The following is a 14,633-nucleotide window of genomic DNA, read 5'->3' as shown; positions in this document are numbered from 1 at the left end:
GACATGGTATGCCACCATGCCAATTCCATGACCGGCATATCATGATGCTTTCTGGCAATGTCCTTCGGAATGTTTGTCTCTTCCTTCGCGAGTACAGCCATAATTCTTCCCGAAGTGGATTGTATTCCTCCAGGAGCATATCATCAATGCCCTTGTTTGTCAACCAGTATGGAGGTTTGACCTTCTCGATTAGCGGGAATCATGCCCACTCCAGGTCCACAAGACATTGCCGGCAAAATATTGGAAAATATAGTCCTCATAGATGCCCCAAAGATGCCATTTGATATTTACTGTTGCTGGCTGACCTTTATCCCATCTCGCGATTGGCTAGTCCGCCACGCCAAGACCCTCACCCTTACAAAGCCTCGAGTCTTAATTCCACGCCGGCTTGAGCTTAAATCGTCACCTTCTTCACTCTTTTCCGCATCACCGCCACGACGTCTGCATACTCGTCATTTAATCCACATATCGTACGCAGAGGCCGCTGAGTCCTGAGATCGATTGACCTGAACTTTACCAAGTTGTGGTGCGCCAATTGGCCGGCAATCTGGCTAGAACTTGACTTACGCTAGGTTCGACCCAATTTTTCAAATATACTAGTACCGACAATGCTCCGATTACAAGCACGGGGCCGGATGCCCAACTGCTTCAAAAGACTGCTCTTCCCATTGTCCTGGTAAGTTTTCTTTTCAAGGTATTCTATTCCCGCTAACCGCTGAAGTTTCGAATTCTGCCATCTCTAACCCCAACACTCTAACCAGTCGAGCTTTCTCCGCAACTCCATACCCATATTCATCTTCGTCCTCACAGGAGAAGAAGCTCAACAGTGTTTCCCAACATGTAACGCAACCCATTTCCCAAGGTGCCTCACAGGCCATGCTTTACGCTACGGGCCTAATGCCGGAGGATATGTCGAAAGCTCAAGTTGGCATCTCTAGCGTCTGGTACAACGGAAACCCCTGCAATATGCATCTCCTCGATCTCAGCAACCGTGTGCGCGAAGGTGTGCAAAATGCGGGACTTATAGGTTACCAGTTCAACACTGTTGGCGTCAGTGACGCTATCAGCATGGGTACGTCAGGTATGCGGTACAGTTTGCAGAGTCGGGATCTCATTGCGGACTCGATTGAGACGGTCATGGGTGGTCAATGGTATGATGCTAACATCAGCATCCCCGGGTGTGACAAGAATATGCCTGGCGTCGTTATGGCAATGGGAAGAGTAAACCGGCCAAGTTTGATGGTTTATGGCGGAACAATTAAGCCCGGGTGCGCGGTAACCCAAAACAACGCCGATATCGACATCGTGTCTGCGTTCCAGGCTTACGGCCAATTCATAACTGGTGAGATCACTGAGGCTCAGCGATACGACATCATCCGACATGCTTGCCCTGGCGGTGGTGCTTGTGGGGGGATGTACACTGCAAACACCATGGCGTCGGCGATCGAAGTTATGGGAATGACGCTACCGGGATCTTCATCGAACCCTGCAGAATCCAAAGCCAAAGATCTAGAATGCCTGGCGGCTGGGGAGGCAATTAAAACCCTTCTCAAGGAGGATATCCGGCCCTCTGACATCTTGACGCGCCAGGCCTTTGAAAATGCAATGGTTCTTGTCAACATCACCGGCGGCTCCACCAACGCAGTGCTCCATCTGATCGCTATCGCTGACTCTGTCGGAATTAAACTCACAATTGACGATTTCCAGTCAGTCAGTGACCGCATCCCCTTCCTCGCAGATCTCAAGCCTTCCGGTAAATATGTTATGGCCGATCTTCATACAATTGGTGGTACTCCCTCATTACTCAAGTTCCTCTTGAAGGAAGGTCTCATCAACGGCTCTGGAATTACCGTGACTGGTCAAACCCTGGCCAAGAACCTCGAGAAGGTTCCTGACTTCCCTTCAGATCAGAAAATAATTCGACCCCTCAACAACCCCATCAAGAAAACTGGGCACATCCAGATCCTCCGCGGAAGCCTGGCCCCTGAAGGCAGCGTCGGCAAAATTACAGGAAAGGAGGGTACCAAGTTCACTGGCAAGGCGAAGGTCTACGATCATGAAGACGATTTTATTACCGCATTAGAACAGAATGAGATTTCGAAGGACGAGAAGACAGTCGTGGTAATTCGTTACACTGGGCCCAAGGGTGGTCCGGGAATGCCTGGTACGTTCATGCATCCAACTCTTCCGAAACAGCAACAAATTTTATGCACATCCAGCGCTAATCCTTTTGCCCTTACCCAACAGAAATGCTCAAACCTTCCTCCGCCCTTATGGGCGCAGGGCTAGGTTCATCCGTCGCCTTGATCACAGACGGCCGTTTCAGTGGAGGCTCTCATGGCTTCCTGATCGGCCACATCGTTCCCGAAGCCGCAGTCGGTGGCCCTATTGCTCTCGTCCACGATGGCGATGTCATCACCATTGACGCCGAAAAACGGTTGCTCGACCTTGACGTCTCCGAAAACATCCTAGCTCAGCGTAGGAAGGAATGGGCCGATAGGGAGAGTAAAGGACTAAATCCCGTTACGGGAATGAAAATGAGAGGGACGCTGGGCAAATATGCTAGGTGCGTATTTGATGTTTACTTTTTTATGTCTTTCATCTCGTTGTATTCGTCGTTTATATATAAGAGTAATTACCACTGCTAATAGCACTACGCCATACAGATCTGTCAAGGACGCAAGTCACGGATGCATCACCGACGCACTATAGAAACCTCCTTTCCACTGCATCACTGCATTTCTTATTTTTATTTTATATTATTTTATTTAATTATTTTTAGACTCGTCTTTGACAATATCCCAGGTATCTATTTATTCACTGGATATCGATTCAGGGATTTTCTGTACTTCTAGTGCAAACCGGGGGCAGTTATTAGAAGTCACTAGCTGTTGGGTTATTTTATCCTGAAGCTAATTAAAAACATGCGAGGGGATAGATTCCAAAATTATTGACTGTAAATATGTATCATGAAAAGAGCGTCCCTCTGAACTTTTCGCGCTGGATATGGTATATTCTCTTGGACTCGAGCGGAGTACATCACATCACATCTAAACGCCATTCCAACGCACTTGTATATACATGTATCTATAAACGGGGCTCTAAAGAGAAATGCTTTGCGCATGAGAAATCAACGCTTTTGGGAAACAATCATATCTGCCTGCCTTAGTTAGGCCTCGAGAAAGTCTAGTACTCAACCCATGCAGCCAAAATACTTCTAGGCAGGAGGCGACATAGAACAAGATGTACAAGAAAATAGTAGGCAAAGAGATAAATTGGGAGAAGAATGGCGAGACGCCCTTCTCTGTTTTCACTTCAGGCTGCATTAAGCTGTCAAGTGTTGCAGGGGATATTACCATTCCGAGGTATTTGTGCGCGTGAACAATGGGGTATAAAGGGATATGCACCAGGAGACAGATGGCAATCAAATGAGTGAATTCTTAAAGTACACATGAGGGCAGAAAAAAATAAAAATAAAACCATGGGTAAAAAGGGGCAAGTCGCGCCTAATGAAAGAGAGAGGGGGGGTATGAAGAGAATGAAGAAAAATACCAAAATAAATATATAAATAAAATAAAATAAAAGGACAAGGTAAAGTGATGCTGTAAGACCGATCTATTATAGTGGTATATTCCCCCGAAGACTCCAATAATAACCCTAATCCCAGTCCAAAATGAATTTACTCCCCTCAAGAGGCGTACTTACCGTAGCGAAAACCGCGCCGTCACCGCATTCGTGGCCAAAATCTCAATTCGCTGCTCATAGAGCTCCATAATATGCATCATTGGATCCCCGAATACTACGTCTCGCAAATCGTCATCTTTCATTAGAAATGCTTCAGCATAAACCCCATCCTGCAAATTATTTTTCTGTTTTTCCATATCGCCTCCGCGAAGGAGGATCAGATTCCCCGCAGCGCAAAGAGACGATGGCGGCGTCTTCCATACTACTGTAGGCATCAGATTGTGGTCGTTTTCCCAATCGCCCTTGGTACTTCTTTTGTTGCGTTTGCTATCGCTTGCAGCCTTCCTGCCTCCGAGGCGATATAATTTTTGTTGTAGCCTTGCCGAGGCTGATTTTTGGGAGGTATTCTCCCCTGGGGTTGTGGAGGGGGGTCGGGGCAGTGGAGGTGCCGGGGAGATATAAAGGTCTAGCAGCGACCGAACGTACGCTTTATCCGCGCGGGGTACCGGGTCACCTTCATTCACAAACGAGAAGAATAGCCATTTCTGGAACCGGTCACGGCCAGGTCCAACGGGCTTCTGCAGCGGTAGGAGCGATACCGGCGGGGAGCCGAAGGTAATGCAGTGCACACGTTTAAAGAAGTCGCGCATCCTGATAAGTTCGGATTTTACTGTCCCCGACAACATATGCATGTACAGCAGGCTGGCGATAGCGCCACCGGCTGAGTGGCCTGTGATAATGAGGGAGTAAGCGATGCGCGATGGGTTTTCATCAAGTATCTGCTGCAGTCGCAAGGCCACGGGCTTGACCATGCGGCGGGCAACGGAGAGAAAGCCGGCGTGGCACAGATTTCCGCGGTCGTCTAAGAAGTGTTCTGGAGAGACGGGGTCAGAATTCATGTTCGTGGCCCAGTCACGAAAGCTGTTCGTGCCGCGGATGGCGAAGACGATGACGTTCATGTTGTCGACTGGCTCTGATTTTATGACCATTGCCTTGGTGCCCAGGCGCCAGTCGGCTTCAACCCGGGTTTCCCGCTCAGCCCCGGTGGGTTTGTTGTAGACTCTTTGGGAGAAGCGCGCGGCTAGGCAGAGGAGAGGGTATGTAGGAATGTAACTGTAAGGGGGACAAAGGGAGGCAGTTAATTAGATGAATAACTAGCGAGTAAGTTGACAAGTGAGCAGCCAAAAAGCTTACAGTCGCAATGGCGTGAGGGAATCCGGAAGCCGAGAGTTTGCATAATGGTAGACTTTTGAGAAGTAATTGATACTGGACGGGTACGTGCGGCGTTTGCGTACTCGGAATGGACGTCCACCGCCAGAGTCCCCGCCACGAAGTGACGGCTGAGGGGGGAGGTAGCTCACACCTTCAAAGGAAAATTTGGTTATTTAACATATTACGCTCTGCGATGACTGAGAGTAACCTACGTAGATCTTTCTCCATGCCACTAAATTCCTGGCCATCTATAGAGGCGATGACTTCGTCGAGCTTCCCGGAAAGAAGATCTGAAAGCTCAACAAATCCACCAGAGGAGCTATGGTCTTTGTCGCTATCGCTGTTTAAGCTAGCCCGGGTGGATCCTTTGGAGGTGGTAGGGGCGCTGTCGTTCAAAGGGTGATAAAGGTGACGGTGATAATGATGCCATTTGGAATGTTGCTCGAATGCTTGTAAAGGCTCTGTTGGTTGTTCGGAGGCCTTCCAAGTGGGAGTAGAGCGGGCCTGTGCGGGGGTAGGCGAGCGGGATGGCGGGATGGGCGGGGAGTTGGGCGGGGTGGGAGGAAGACGATTTGACGACAAATTAGACAGCCTTGAAATTTCGTAATCCGAAGGACTAAATGGGATGAAGGTTTGACTACCGCCACTGCTCTTATCGTCGGCACTGAAGAAGGTGCTGCCATTGTTCATGGAGAGTTGAATATCTCGAAATGCAGGGTGATCTTCCAAAGGGGGTGGTGCAGGGTGGACAACAAAATGAGGCGAGTGCCGGGTCTGTTGAGAAGCCACGGCATTAGGAGGTGGAGGCGCAGGGCGAGGAGGCTGTTGAAAGGGGTCTGTATTGGCAAGCCCTGGGTGCAGCAGTGGGGGATTTAATATGGGCGTGGAGATATTTTGCAGGTAATAGGATGGCGGGAAGGGAAGAGGAGCACTGATAGTGGGTGTATTGGATCGCCGATAGGGATAGGAGGCCTTCGGGTTCGATATGCCAAAGAATGTCATAATGCTGGTGTCCTTGTTATTGTCGCATGGATAGACAATAGCTCGGCGCGCCAGATATCAAATAGAGGAGAAGAAATAAGTAGTCCCTCACAACAGGGAGGGAGAGGATTCCTCTATGAGGCGGGAGGCTGGCCAGACAAGAAGGAAGTTCAAAATCAGAGCTGCCTCAACACGCAAGAGGGGAATAGAAAACCGCTTGTTTGCCGGACCAGTGGTGGTGGCATGTTGAGAGAGGTGGAGCACAACCAACAGTAGCGAGGGATTCCGCACAATTGTTGGAAGGAGATCACACCTGGTGGGGTTGTGTCAGATATCTGGATGCGGTATCATTTATCATTTTTGTTCTGTTTCTTTTCTTAGAGCCAACCAGCCGGAAATCGCAGCTAACACGACAAACCTCCCAGGATCCGGGCGGCCATTCTTTGGCATCATTGGGCATGCTCGCACTGACAGACAAGGATCAGACATCCGCAATGCACAGACATGGCTGCGTGAGGCTGTGACAGGTCGGGGTCCCTCAATGTCTGATATGTAGGTGTATCTGGATCGATCCCTTGTTTCCGTTTCTTCAGCAGTTAGTTAAAGGAAGTTAGACCCTGAAGGAGGAAGACATATCGTCAACAGAGACCCCATCGTTTCATCATAGCGGTTATTTTGTTTCTTTTTGTTCGTCCCAGACAGCCATATCCACACCCCAAACCGGACTAGAATCCACAAACGGCGTTTTTGGTGAAGCTAAGACGGGCTTTGGGTGTGAGATCTGCTGGGGCCTGCACCCGAATTCCAAGGGCGCTGTCCAATAGCCAATATGGACTGGTGAGAGATGTTGGCTTCGTGCATACAAGCCACGAACTAGCATGCAACTCGCGGCCAAAACGGCATTTGTCAAGGCAGAGAGCGCTGCACCTGACGGGTAACTCGCAGCTTGTGTACTCTATATACGCAGTACAAAGTATCGAGAGAGCAACGTAGCGGCAGGGTTCTTCGGCTAATACTTACTTGCTGGGGCGTTAAGTGGTCTGGGAGAGGAACCGCAGATGCGCCATGCAAAGCCATGGGGGGCCGGACCATAGTTGATCAATGGCCAGGAGCTGCTGGACGAAGAGAACACAACACACAAGCCAGTGACAATATTGTTGTTGACGATTGTAGTTGAGATGTTCCTTGCTTGTTTTGTTCTTTTGCTCAGGTCAACTACGGAGTAAAGGATACATACAAGGCCCGACAAGGCTTGAATCCTTGCAGGCGCGGCGGGGCAAAGTCGCAATCGAATCCCACCCTACTCCATCCACTCTGAACTTCTACGTTATGACGGCCTAACTGCAGATTTAAGCATATAGGGTTAGTTAACCTAAAAATTGAGTTTGTAGTTTAACAAAGGAGCCCCGCAAGCCGCAATGCCCCCTTCGAGCACCGCGGATGGACAAATATGCATGTTTACGCAGCATCATCACATCATGAACCATCATCTTGACTACGGAGTACAACAACCATGCCTTCCTACGGGTTTATTTGCCGATGCAACGAAATGACCGTCTCACCGCCCTGGTTTAGCGCGTTTGGTACGCAGCAGCGCGGGGAGCTCGAATTCAGTGAGCAGGACTGCAGACGAGGCTAGCATCTTTTAGTTAACCCTTGGCCTGTTCCGCGGCATGAGCGAATAGAAGCATCGAGGTCTGAGAAATTCGTCCTGGATCTGCGGGCTCTGGTTTCTTTAAATAGCGCGGCAAGGCATGCAAGTGGAGAGTGGGAGGAGATGAATTCCTAGATTCGTCTACCTTCTATGTGATGCGCAGTACTGCACATGCACTGTACAACTAGATGATGACTCCTATGGGCTGCCCGTGTCTCTAACGAGTTACGATGTGTATGCCAGCCGATTCTGTACCGAACAGTGATTAATCGCCTTTTAGGCACACCTGGCAGATCAACGTGGCAATAAAATCTAGACAAACAAACAGTTGGGGGTAAGTTATTTATTATGAATTCCATTGTCGTCAGCCGGCACATGCATACAGCACAGAATAACTATTCATGAAAAACGGCGTGAGCCAACCTTGTTTGAGCCAACCGGCAATAATGCCCAATTGAAAAAAAAAAAAAAAAAAAAAAAAAAGGAGCCAGTGTCAGCCGGCTGAGCAGGTAAATGAAATGGAAATTACAAAGGAAAAGAAAAAAGAAAAGGGAAAGGAAAAGGAAAAGGATTAGAGAGAAAATATGGATTAAAAATAGTGGTGTGTAGGAAAAGATTTGTTTTATGTCAAAACCACCGGTACTATTTTCGTTTACCTGTCGTCGTCCATAACTTGACAAATTGCTGCTTATCCTTGGCACCCAGTCCAACCCGTCTCACTCGCCCCAGTCGAGCCAGCGACTCACCAACTTGGTTTAGCAGCGTCTGTTCCATGCTCGTTAACGACGCATCGAGATCCATGCGTGACTCGGCCAGCCTCGCGTCTAATGCGTTAAAGTAATTATGGTCATACGAAGGCTGGCCGTCTGTGGGTCCAAGGCGGGATCCGTTATGAATATTATTATTTTTCGTACTTTTGGTTTGGGTCGGGAGCAGGACGCTCTCCGCAATCCTCACGCGGATGCAGTGGGTAGGTTTGCTCAGGAGATTCCACATGAAAGACCTGTACGATTGTGGTATCGGAGTCGTGATGTCCGCGGGGGTGTACCTCAGGCTGACAGGGAAAATTCTTGTTGCTGCAGAGACCGCGACGAGAGACGGACTCATCTGCAGGATGCCTTTACCGTTCGTCGTCGTGCATTCAGGAAATACTACAATGGGGCTGTTAGGGTGCCGTTTTATCAGCGTTGCTATATCCACAAGGCGCGAGCCTGCGGGTGGCTTCACTTCGGGGCGGGCGAATGCCCGAAGAATAGCCTGAACAAGGGATATCTGCTGGACTTTGCACGTTGAAGGATACGACACTGTGAATATGGGATCGAATATGGCGGCAAGGTAGAGAGCGTCGATTGGGGAAGTAAATGACGAAGCGATTACGGACGCGGGCCCTGGGAGTGGGGAGGAGTGCTGCGAGGCTAGCGATCTGTCAAACACATGGTTAGAGCTCCAGTAGCGGACATACCCGGTGGAGCCCGGGGGTGTAGCAACACAATCGCATACCCTTTTTTGACGCCATCTATTTGAAGATCAATCCACCATATACCTGGAATTCCCAGCATTACCCACAAGGAGGCTTTCTTACCCAGGGATCCTATGGGAAGCCATTGGAGCACGCAAAAGTAGGCGGCAAATGCGGTGATCAGCAGCGGCAGCCGCATGCAGAAGAGAAATATGTGGAATGGGAGATATATGCCGGAGTGTTGGGAAGAGATAGGTAGGAAAGGAGCGATTCCCGAACCTAGAAAACGTTCGTCAGCCACGATGATGGTTTAAGCTGTGTGGTGTGCACGAAGGGCAGTTCTGTGGCAAAGGGCATACCTCTATCTCTGAACTGAGAAAATTTCTCCATGACGAGAGTGACGCAAATGATACACCCCCAGTTCTCGTGTCGTCGTGGGGGAGGTAAAAAGTCGTGGTGCTTCGGAGTGGTGGGAAATCACATGCACCTGAAGCGGAATGAAGCCTCTCAACAACAAAACTTGTGTTTGTGTTGGAGGAATGCAGGATGAAGAAAGGACGGCAGGGTCAAGGGCAAGGAAACAAGCTAAAACACATTTTTAAATGCGTGGCTTCCGGCGACTCTTCAGCTTGTGCCGTCTCGCCTGTTCTCGCTTTTGTTCTCGTTGGGTTCTTCGTCGTGAATCCCAGTAGTAGTTAGTTAGTTACGGAGTAGCAACGGCGAGAGATAAAAGCTCCGTGAGGAGCATTAGTCAGCAGCATTTATTTACTCATGGATTTCATTGCCTTCACCTTCAGCAGGAGATTGTCTAGATATTCCTCCTGAGTATTGTTCGAGAGGTTCATAGCTGCTTTCCTTCCCTGCTCAGTGCCTCCTTGTCCCATGTCCTTTTTATTTAATAAAAAAAGAAAAAAATAACTTCCTGTTTGTGGATGATGGGGGAAGCAAGCCTGCCCTCAGGGGAAAAGGGAACAAATAGTTATAGCATGACAATTCCTGGACAACTGAAAGATCACACAGAGGGCACACTTGGAAATCCCTTTTATTCACCCTTCCATCGTCCGTTCGGAGCCAATAACGTGCAGATTGTGATTAGGCGAAGGCTGGAGGAGCCCAATCAATTTGGTCAAGGATCTATCATTCTCCAAACAACTTCCCAATCGGCAGCCTTAAGAGACGCCTCATTCATTTGATGTCGACATACCCCTCACCTGCATCCTGCAACTACTCCTTCAAACCTCTAAGACATCAAACGCAACTAAAATGCCTGTTCTCGAAATAAACGTTTCTGGTGAATGCCGACTGAGCCGTCCTGCTGAGAGAGCCTGCCTCAATGTGCGTGTGGCGGCGGAGAGTTCAAGTCAGGACGAAGCAGCCCAAAACGCTACCAGGGCAGTAAACACACTCCACGAGAAGTTCCGCGCGCTATCTCGCAGCACGGGGGATAGCCATGCGACCTCAGATGCACCAATCACGACTTTTAATATTGGGTCAATCACCACCTCCTCGAGAATCCCCACGGACATAAACAACATACCCACTGGCCCACGCCAGTTCTCGGCCTTTGCCAGCCTCTCTGCAGTCTTTCGCGACTTTGCCAAGCTCGGCCAGATCGCATCCCAACTGTTCATGATGCCGTTCGTAGAAGTGCAGTCAATCGACTGGCGGCTGACGGATGCGACATCTGCGGAGCTAAACAAGGAGGCGCAGAACAAGGCACTGCTAAACGCGATTGAAAAGGCAACGCTTTACTCGCAGGTGGTTGCTCGAGAGGTGTCCGTGGTGGAAATTTGCGACCAGGGTGGAACTTTCCCTGGATCTAGTTCGCAGCCGGTCCGTCGATACACGATGGCTAGAGCTGCCTACGCTGGCTCTGGTGCAGAAGCATTGGAACTAGAGCCACAAGAGATTGCCGTCACGGCTTCGATCACGGCAAAGTTTGCTACGGCAGAATGGACCAGGCCAGCTGTCATTACGCGTTATTGATTCGATTTCTAAATGATGTGAATATTCTGGGGGGATTCAACTGCACAATGAATATGCAATTTGCCCCCCTTTGCCCTTTTTTTTTTCTATTTTTTCTACTTTTTTTCAAAATCAATGCTTCAGGAGTCCCTCCAAATATAATGGAGCACGCTGCCTCCCTTCCTCTGCTCTGCTGGGCGCCTACTTCCCAAATGTTTGTTAGGCCAATACCCGGACCTTCTAACACACCTGAATCACTTCTAGGGTTGTCCTTCTTGCCCCCTTTTTCATGGCTCCCTACTTCAAGCCGCTGGTTCTAACCACCCGTTGTTCTCGCCTGGAGTCTTCGCTCAACGTCTCGTCAATCTTTCGTCACCCTGCGCATTACTTTCTTGCAATAAAACCTCCCATTTTGTCTATCTCTCTGCTCTCTATATTAGACATAAGACAGACGTAAATCGTTCAACAAAGGAATCCATAATCAGTAATCATAATCGCCCTTATCAACTTCATTACCCTCATTACATTACCCCCCTAACTAACCTCACCACTCAACTCCTTCAATCGCCGCCAACCTTCAGTTCCCTCCCACAACTCCTTGCCTTTCCCCTGCACGCTCCTCACTGCACTACGAGATTTAAATCTCCAATCCTTCGCAACAAGTTCCGGGGCCCCCCTATTCGAATCCTCTCCCGGAACCCCATCTCCCTCGATCTCCTTATCCATTGGCCCAAAAGTTGCATATCCCTCATGAACCATCCTCTCCGTCGCCTCCACAACCTCCATCCACTTCGCCTTATCGCCCATCCGGAACGCTCCTTGCGTGCACGACGCGACGGTAGCACGCCACGCCTTCTCGTGAGCCGCGAGGGCACGGGAGGGCTTCCTTCGCCATGCCTCTACCTTCGCGACAAGCAGCCACATCGGTGCCGAGTGCGTGATGAGCGGGATGACGTTTTCGTCGAGGAGGTTGAGGATGATTGCTGGGAGGGTTCCGCGGGGGAAGACCGGAGCTGGTGCAGGAGTATCAGCCGTGTCAGTTCTGGCGCTGTCAAACGCATGGCCTGATGTAAGAGTATTGACGAGGGCGGTGAGGATGTTGATGTCGATTGCTTTCTCCCCCTCTTTGGGGCCGCGAAGCTCGATGAGCCGTTTCTGTGCGTAGACGACGTCACGGAAGGGAGTTTCTGGGGGCGGGATAGATGCGCTGACGGTGAGGAGATTTTCCCAAATGCGGTGATTAGTGTGTTTGTATTTGGCGGCACGTTTGAGGGCGGCCAAGGCTTCTCTTTTATGCTTGTGGGGATCGGGTCTCTGCGGGATAGGTGTGGATTCCTCTTCATCTGCGGCGAGTGCTGGGGGATTTAGTTTCGAATTTTCTATGATGGTTGGCGTTGGAAGGTTGATCAATGCCGCGGCGAGATTGCTCCAGGCCTCAGCATCTGTTTCATCCAGCTGGATGCTTCGTGTAAAGGATTCCACCCCATCCTCGTATTTCTCCAGTTCTAGCTGCACACATCCAAGTGCAAACCAGGCGCCATGGTTGAGCTGATTGATAGCTAAACTCTTGCGGTATGCTTCCTCCGCTTTTTCCAGCGACGGTGGTTTAGTAGTGAGATAATGGCGTGCAAGGGAACGTTGGGCACGGGCATACCGCTGATCCGAAACCGTCCATGCACGTTCGTACATTGCAGGGTCCTTGTCAATGTCTCCCAAAATACAAAACAAGCGTGGGGCATCTGCTGGAAGCCGCACAAGCTCGGGCCCTTCGAATGTATCATTGTCATCCGTAGAGGCAGGATTCGTACGGTTAAACAACTGTTTCCGCACGAGCATCCTAGCCATCTCTTCCCTTTCCGTAGCGGCGTAGCACAAGGCAACTTCAGCCCACATTTGCAATCGTTCGTAAATGTCAAGAGCAGTGCGGAGCCCGCCCAGGCTGACCCACCGCGAAGCAAGCTCGGCTTCGAGGTCCCATCTCGTAGAGAAATTTAACAGCCAGATATACTGGAGTCGGTCGCTTGCGGGTGCCGACTCTGATGCTTCAGGGCGCGGGAGAAAGGTGGTGGCTTGTTCAGCCGCCTTATCGGCACCAGAAATTGGATCCGACGCAGTATCAGCGATGACCTGGTCGACAAGTGCTTGTAGCTGGAGCAGCCCTCGCTCCACCGTCCGTGACCTGTAGCCTTCGATCTTACTTCGAACCAGCAGGGCCTGGGAATAAACTTGCCAGTTCGAGCTTCCACCATCAAGAACCCGTGTCGCATAGGGCAGCGTTTCCTCTCTCGTAAGGCCATGCTCTGGAGAGGTGTTTGTTATCGCGGATGCGATGGAAAGAAGGATGATGGAATCCAATGCATTCAACTTTGGCTGGTTCGAGGGGTCCAGAGCTGCAAGAACTGGTGGCAGGGATGAGGGATCCTGAACCGTCATAGATATCTCCTGTGCTTCCACAGGCTCGTCCTTCTTGAAGGATATCGCTTCTAAAAGTGTGTCGTCATTAAGATCCAAAGTTTTGGGTCTGGCGCCTTCCGCTGCGGTAGTGTGCGTCTGCGGCTCCAAGGCCGAGAGATCCTCCTTATGATTCGACTCCTTAGTCGACGCATGTCCCTCATCTGCACTCTTCGCTAAAACGACTAGCTGGCTAATGTCACGGTCCTGGAACTTCGTCCGCTTCCCCAGCTTTCCAGTCAACGCATATTGGAACCCAGTTTCACCCGCTGCACGCTCAAGATCTGCTCGAGCCTTGGCATCGAATCCATGATGGGTATGAATCGTGGCTCTCTCTATAAGGAGCCTTGCACGTTCTTCCGCAGTTCGCGACGACGAAGGATTGGATGACAGAATCTCCCCCGCCAGAAATTCCAAGTCGGTATAAACAGCTGCCTGCAACGTTGTCGTATTCTCCGATAACATCTTCTGGTGCAGGAAATTAACCCTCATCCGAGAACCCCAGGCCACCAAAGGAGCCGCAAATGCCACGTCGCCCTCCCCATTGAAAGTGGGTGTGATGGCCGAATGATTCAGAACCGCTTTAGCAAGACAGAACAGCTCGACGTTGGGGGTAAGCTTATACGCCGCCTCCCCGTCAACAGTCAAGCTGCGCACCATCGCCTCGCGCAACGATCGCAGAGCTTGCGCCACACCTGGGGCCCCATCGTTTGTGTCCGTTAAGAACGTTGGGATCAGTAGATCTGGCGCCCGAAACGCTAACGGAGGGCCAGTGACATTTGACTGAAGGAACGCAGACAACGCAGCGATGCCTATGTGAAGGAGCCGCGAGCGCGTAGCCGGCGCAGTGGCAGGGTCGTCCGCGCGGAAGACCGCGTCGATATTTCCGCAGACGAAGTCGATATAGGACAGGCGGCAATTCTTGATGCCGTCCTGAGAGACCGGATTTTCAGCGCGGCGACCGCAAATGCGCTCTGTTAGCGGGAGACGAAGGACGGCCTCGCATTCCTTGTCCGACAGCCGGAGAGCGTCGTATCTAAAAATTGAGGAAGAAGATGTACTAGTGTATAAAAGGTCCAAGGACGCTGGGAGATGTTCTGGGATCGCCATATGTGGATTTGTGTTGGTGGTATAATTTTTTTTTTTTTTTTTTTCCCTATTCTTCTCCCCCCACAGAAGGAGATGATGAAGATTTTAGGCAAAGAAAAATCCCCCCGCCGCAATTAT

At 50.3% G+C, this 14,633-nt stretch overlaps 5 protein-coding genes across 5 annotated transcripts; 2 read left to right on the top strand and 3 right to left on the bottom strand.

The window, feature by feature from the left end:
- Nucleotides 1-608: 608 nt before the first annotated feature.
- On the top strand, nucleotides 609-3,152 carry HCBG_01190 (dihydroxy-acid dehydratase; the record flags this gene model as incomplete). Its single annotated transcript, XM_045428240.1, has 4 exons — nucleotides 609-676; nucleotides 762-2,164; nucleotides 2,248-2,566; nucleotides 2,667-3,152. 4 exons carry the CDS (start codon nucleotides 609-611, stop codon nucleotides 2,710-2,712), a joined length of 1,836 nt encoding a protein of 611 aa, XP_045292215.1.
- Nucleotides 3,153-3,701: 549 nt separating this feature from the next.
- HCBG_01189 (uncharacterized protein) lies at nucleotides 3,702-5,898 on the bottom strand (the record flags this gene model as incomplete). The annotated part of the gene is made up of 3 exons (XM_045428239.1): nucleotides 3,702-4,797; nucleotides 4,879-5,047; nucleotides 5,109-5,898. The coding sequence occupies 3 exons, from the start codon at nucleotides 5,896-5,898 to the stop codon at nucleotides 3,702-3,704; spliced, it is 2,055 nt and encodes a 684-aa protein (XP_045292214.1).
- A 2,207-nt stretch (nucleotides 5,899-8,105) lies between these two features.
- HCBG_01188 (lysophosphatidic acid acyltransferase LOA1) lies at nucleotides 8,106-9,671 on the bottom strand (the record flags this gene model as incomplete). Its single annotated transcript, XM_045428238.1, has 3 exons — nucleotides 8,106-8,954; nucleotides 9,032-9,269; nucleotides 9,350-9,671. 3 exons carry the CDS (start codon nucleotides 9,378-9,380, stop codon nucleotides 8,174-8,176), a joined length of 1,050 nt encoding a protein of 349 aa, XP_045292213.1.
- Nucleotides 9,672-10,253: 582 nt separating this feature from the next.
- Nucleotides 10,254-10,976, top strand: HCBG_01187 (uncharacterized protein; the record flags this gene model as incomplete). Its single annotated transcript, XM_045428237.1, has 1 exon — nucleotides 10,254-10,976. One exon carries the CDS (start codon nucleotides 10,254-10,256, stop codon nucleotides 10,974-10,976), a length of 723 nt encoding a protein of 240 aa, XP_045292212.1.
- Nucleotides 10,977-11,349: 373 nt separating this feature from the next.
- On the bottom strand, nucleotides 11,350-14,516 carry HCBG_01186 (TPR domain-containing protein; the record flags this gene model as incomplete). Its single annotated transcript, XM_045428236.1, has 1 exon — nucleotides 11,350-14,516. The coding sequence occupies one exon, from the start codon at nucleotides 14,514-14,516 to the stop codon at nucleotides 11,490-11,492; it is 3,027 nt and encodes a 1,008-aa protein (XP_045292211.1).
- Nucleotides 14,517-14,633: the final 117 nt, after the last annotated feature.

The sequence above is a fragment of the Histoplasma capsulatum genome (assembly GCF_000150115.1).
Source record: "Histoplasma capsulatum G186AR genomic scaffold supercont2.1, whole genome shotgun sequence".
NCBI lineage: Eukaryota > Fungi > Ascomycota > Eurotiomycetes > Onygenales > Ajellomycetaceae > Histoplasma > Histoplasma capsulatum.
This window is presented reverse-complemented; position numbering and strand designations above follow the sequence as displayed.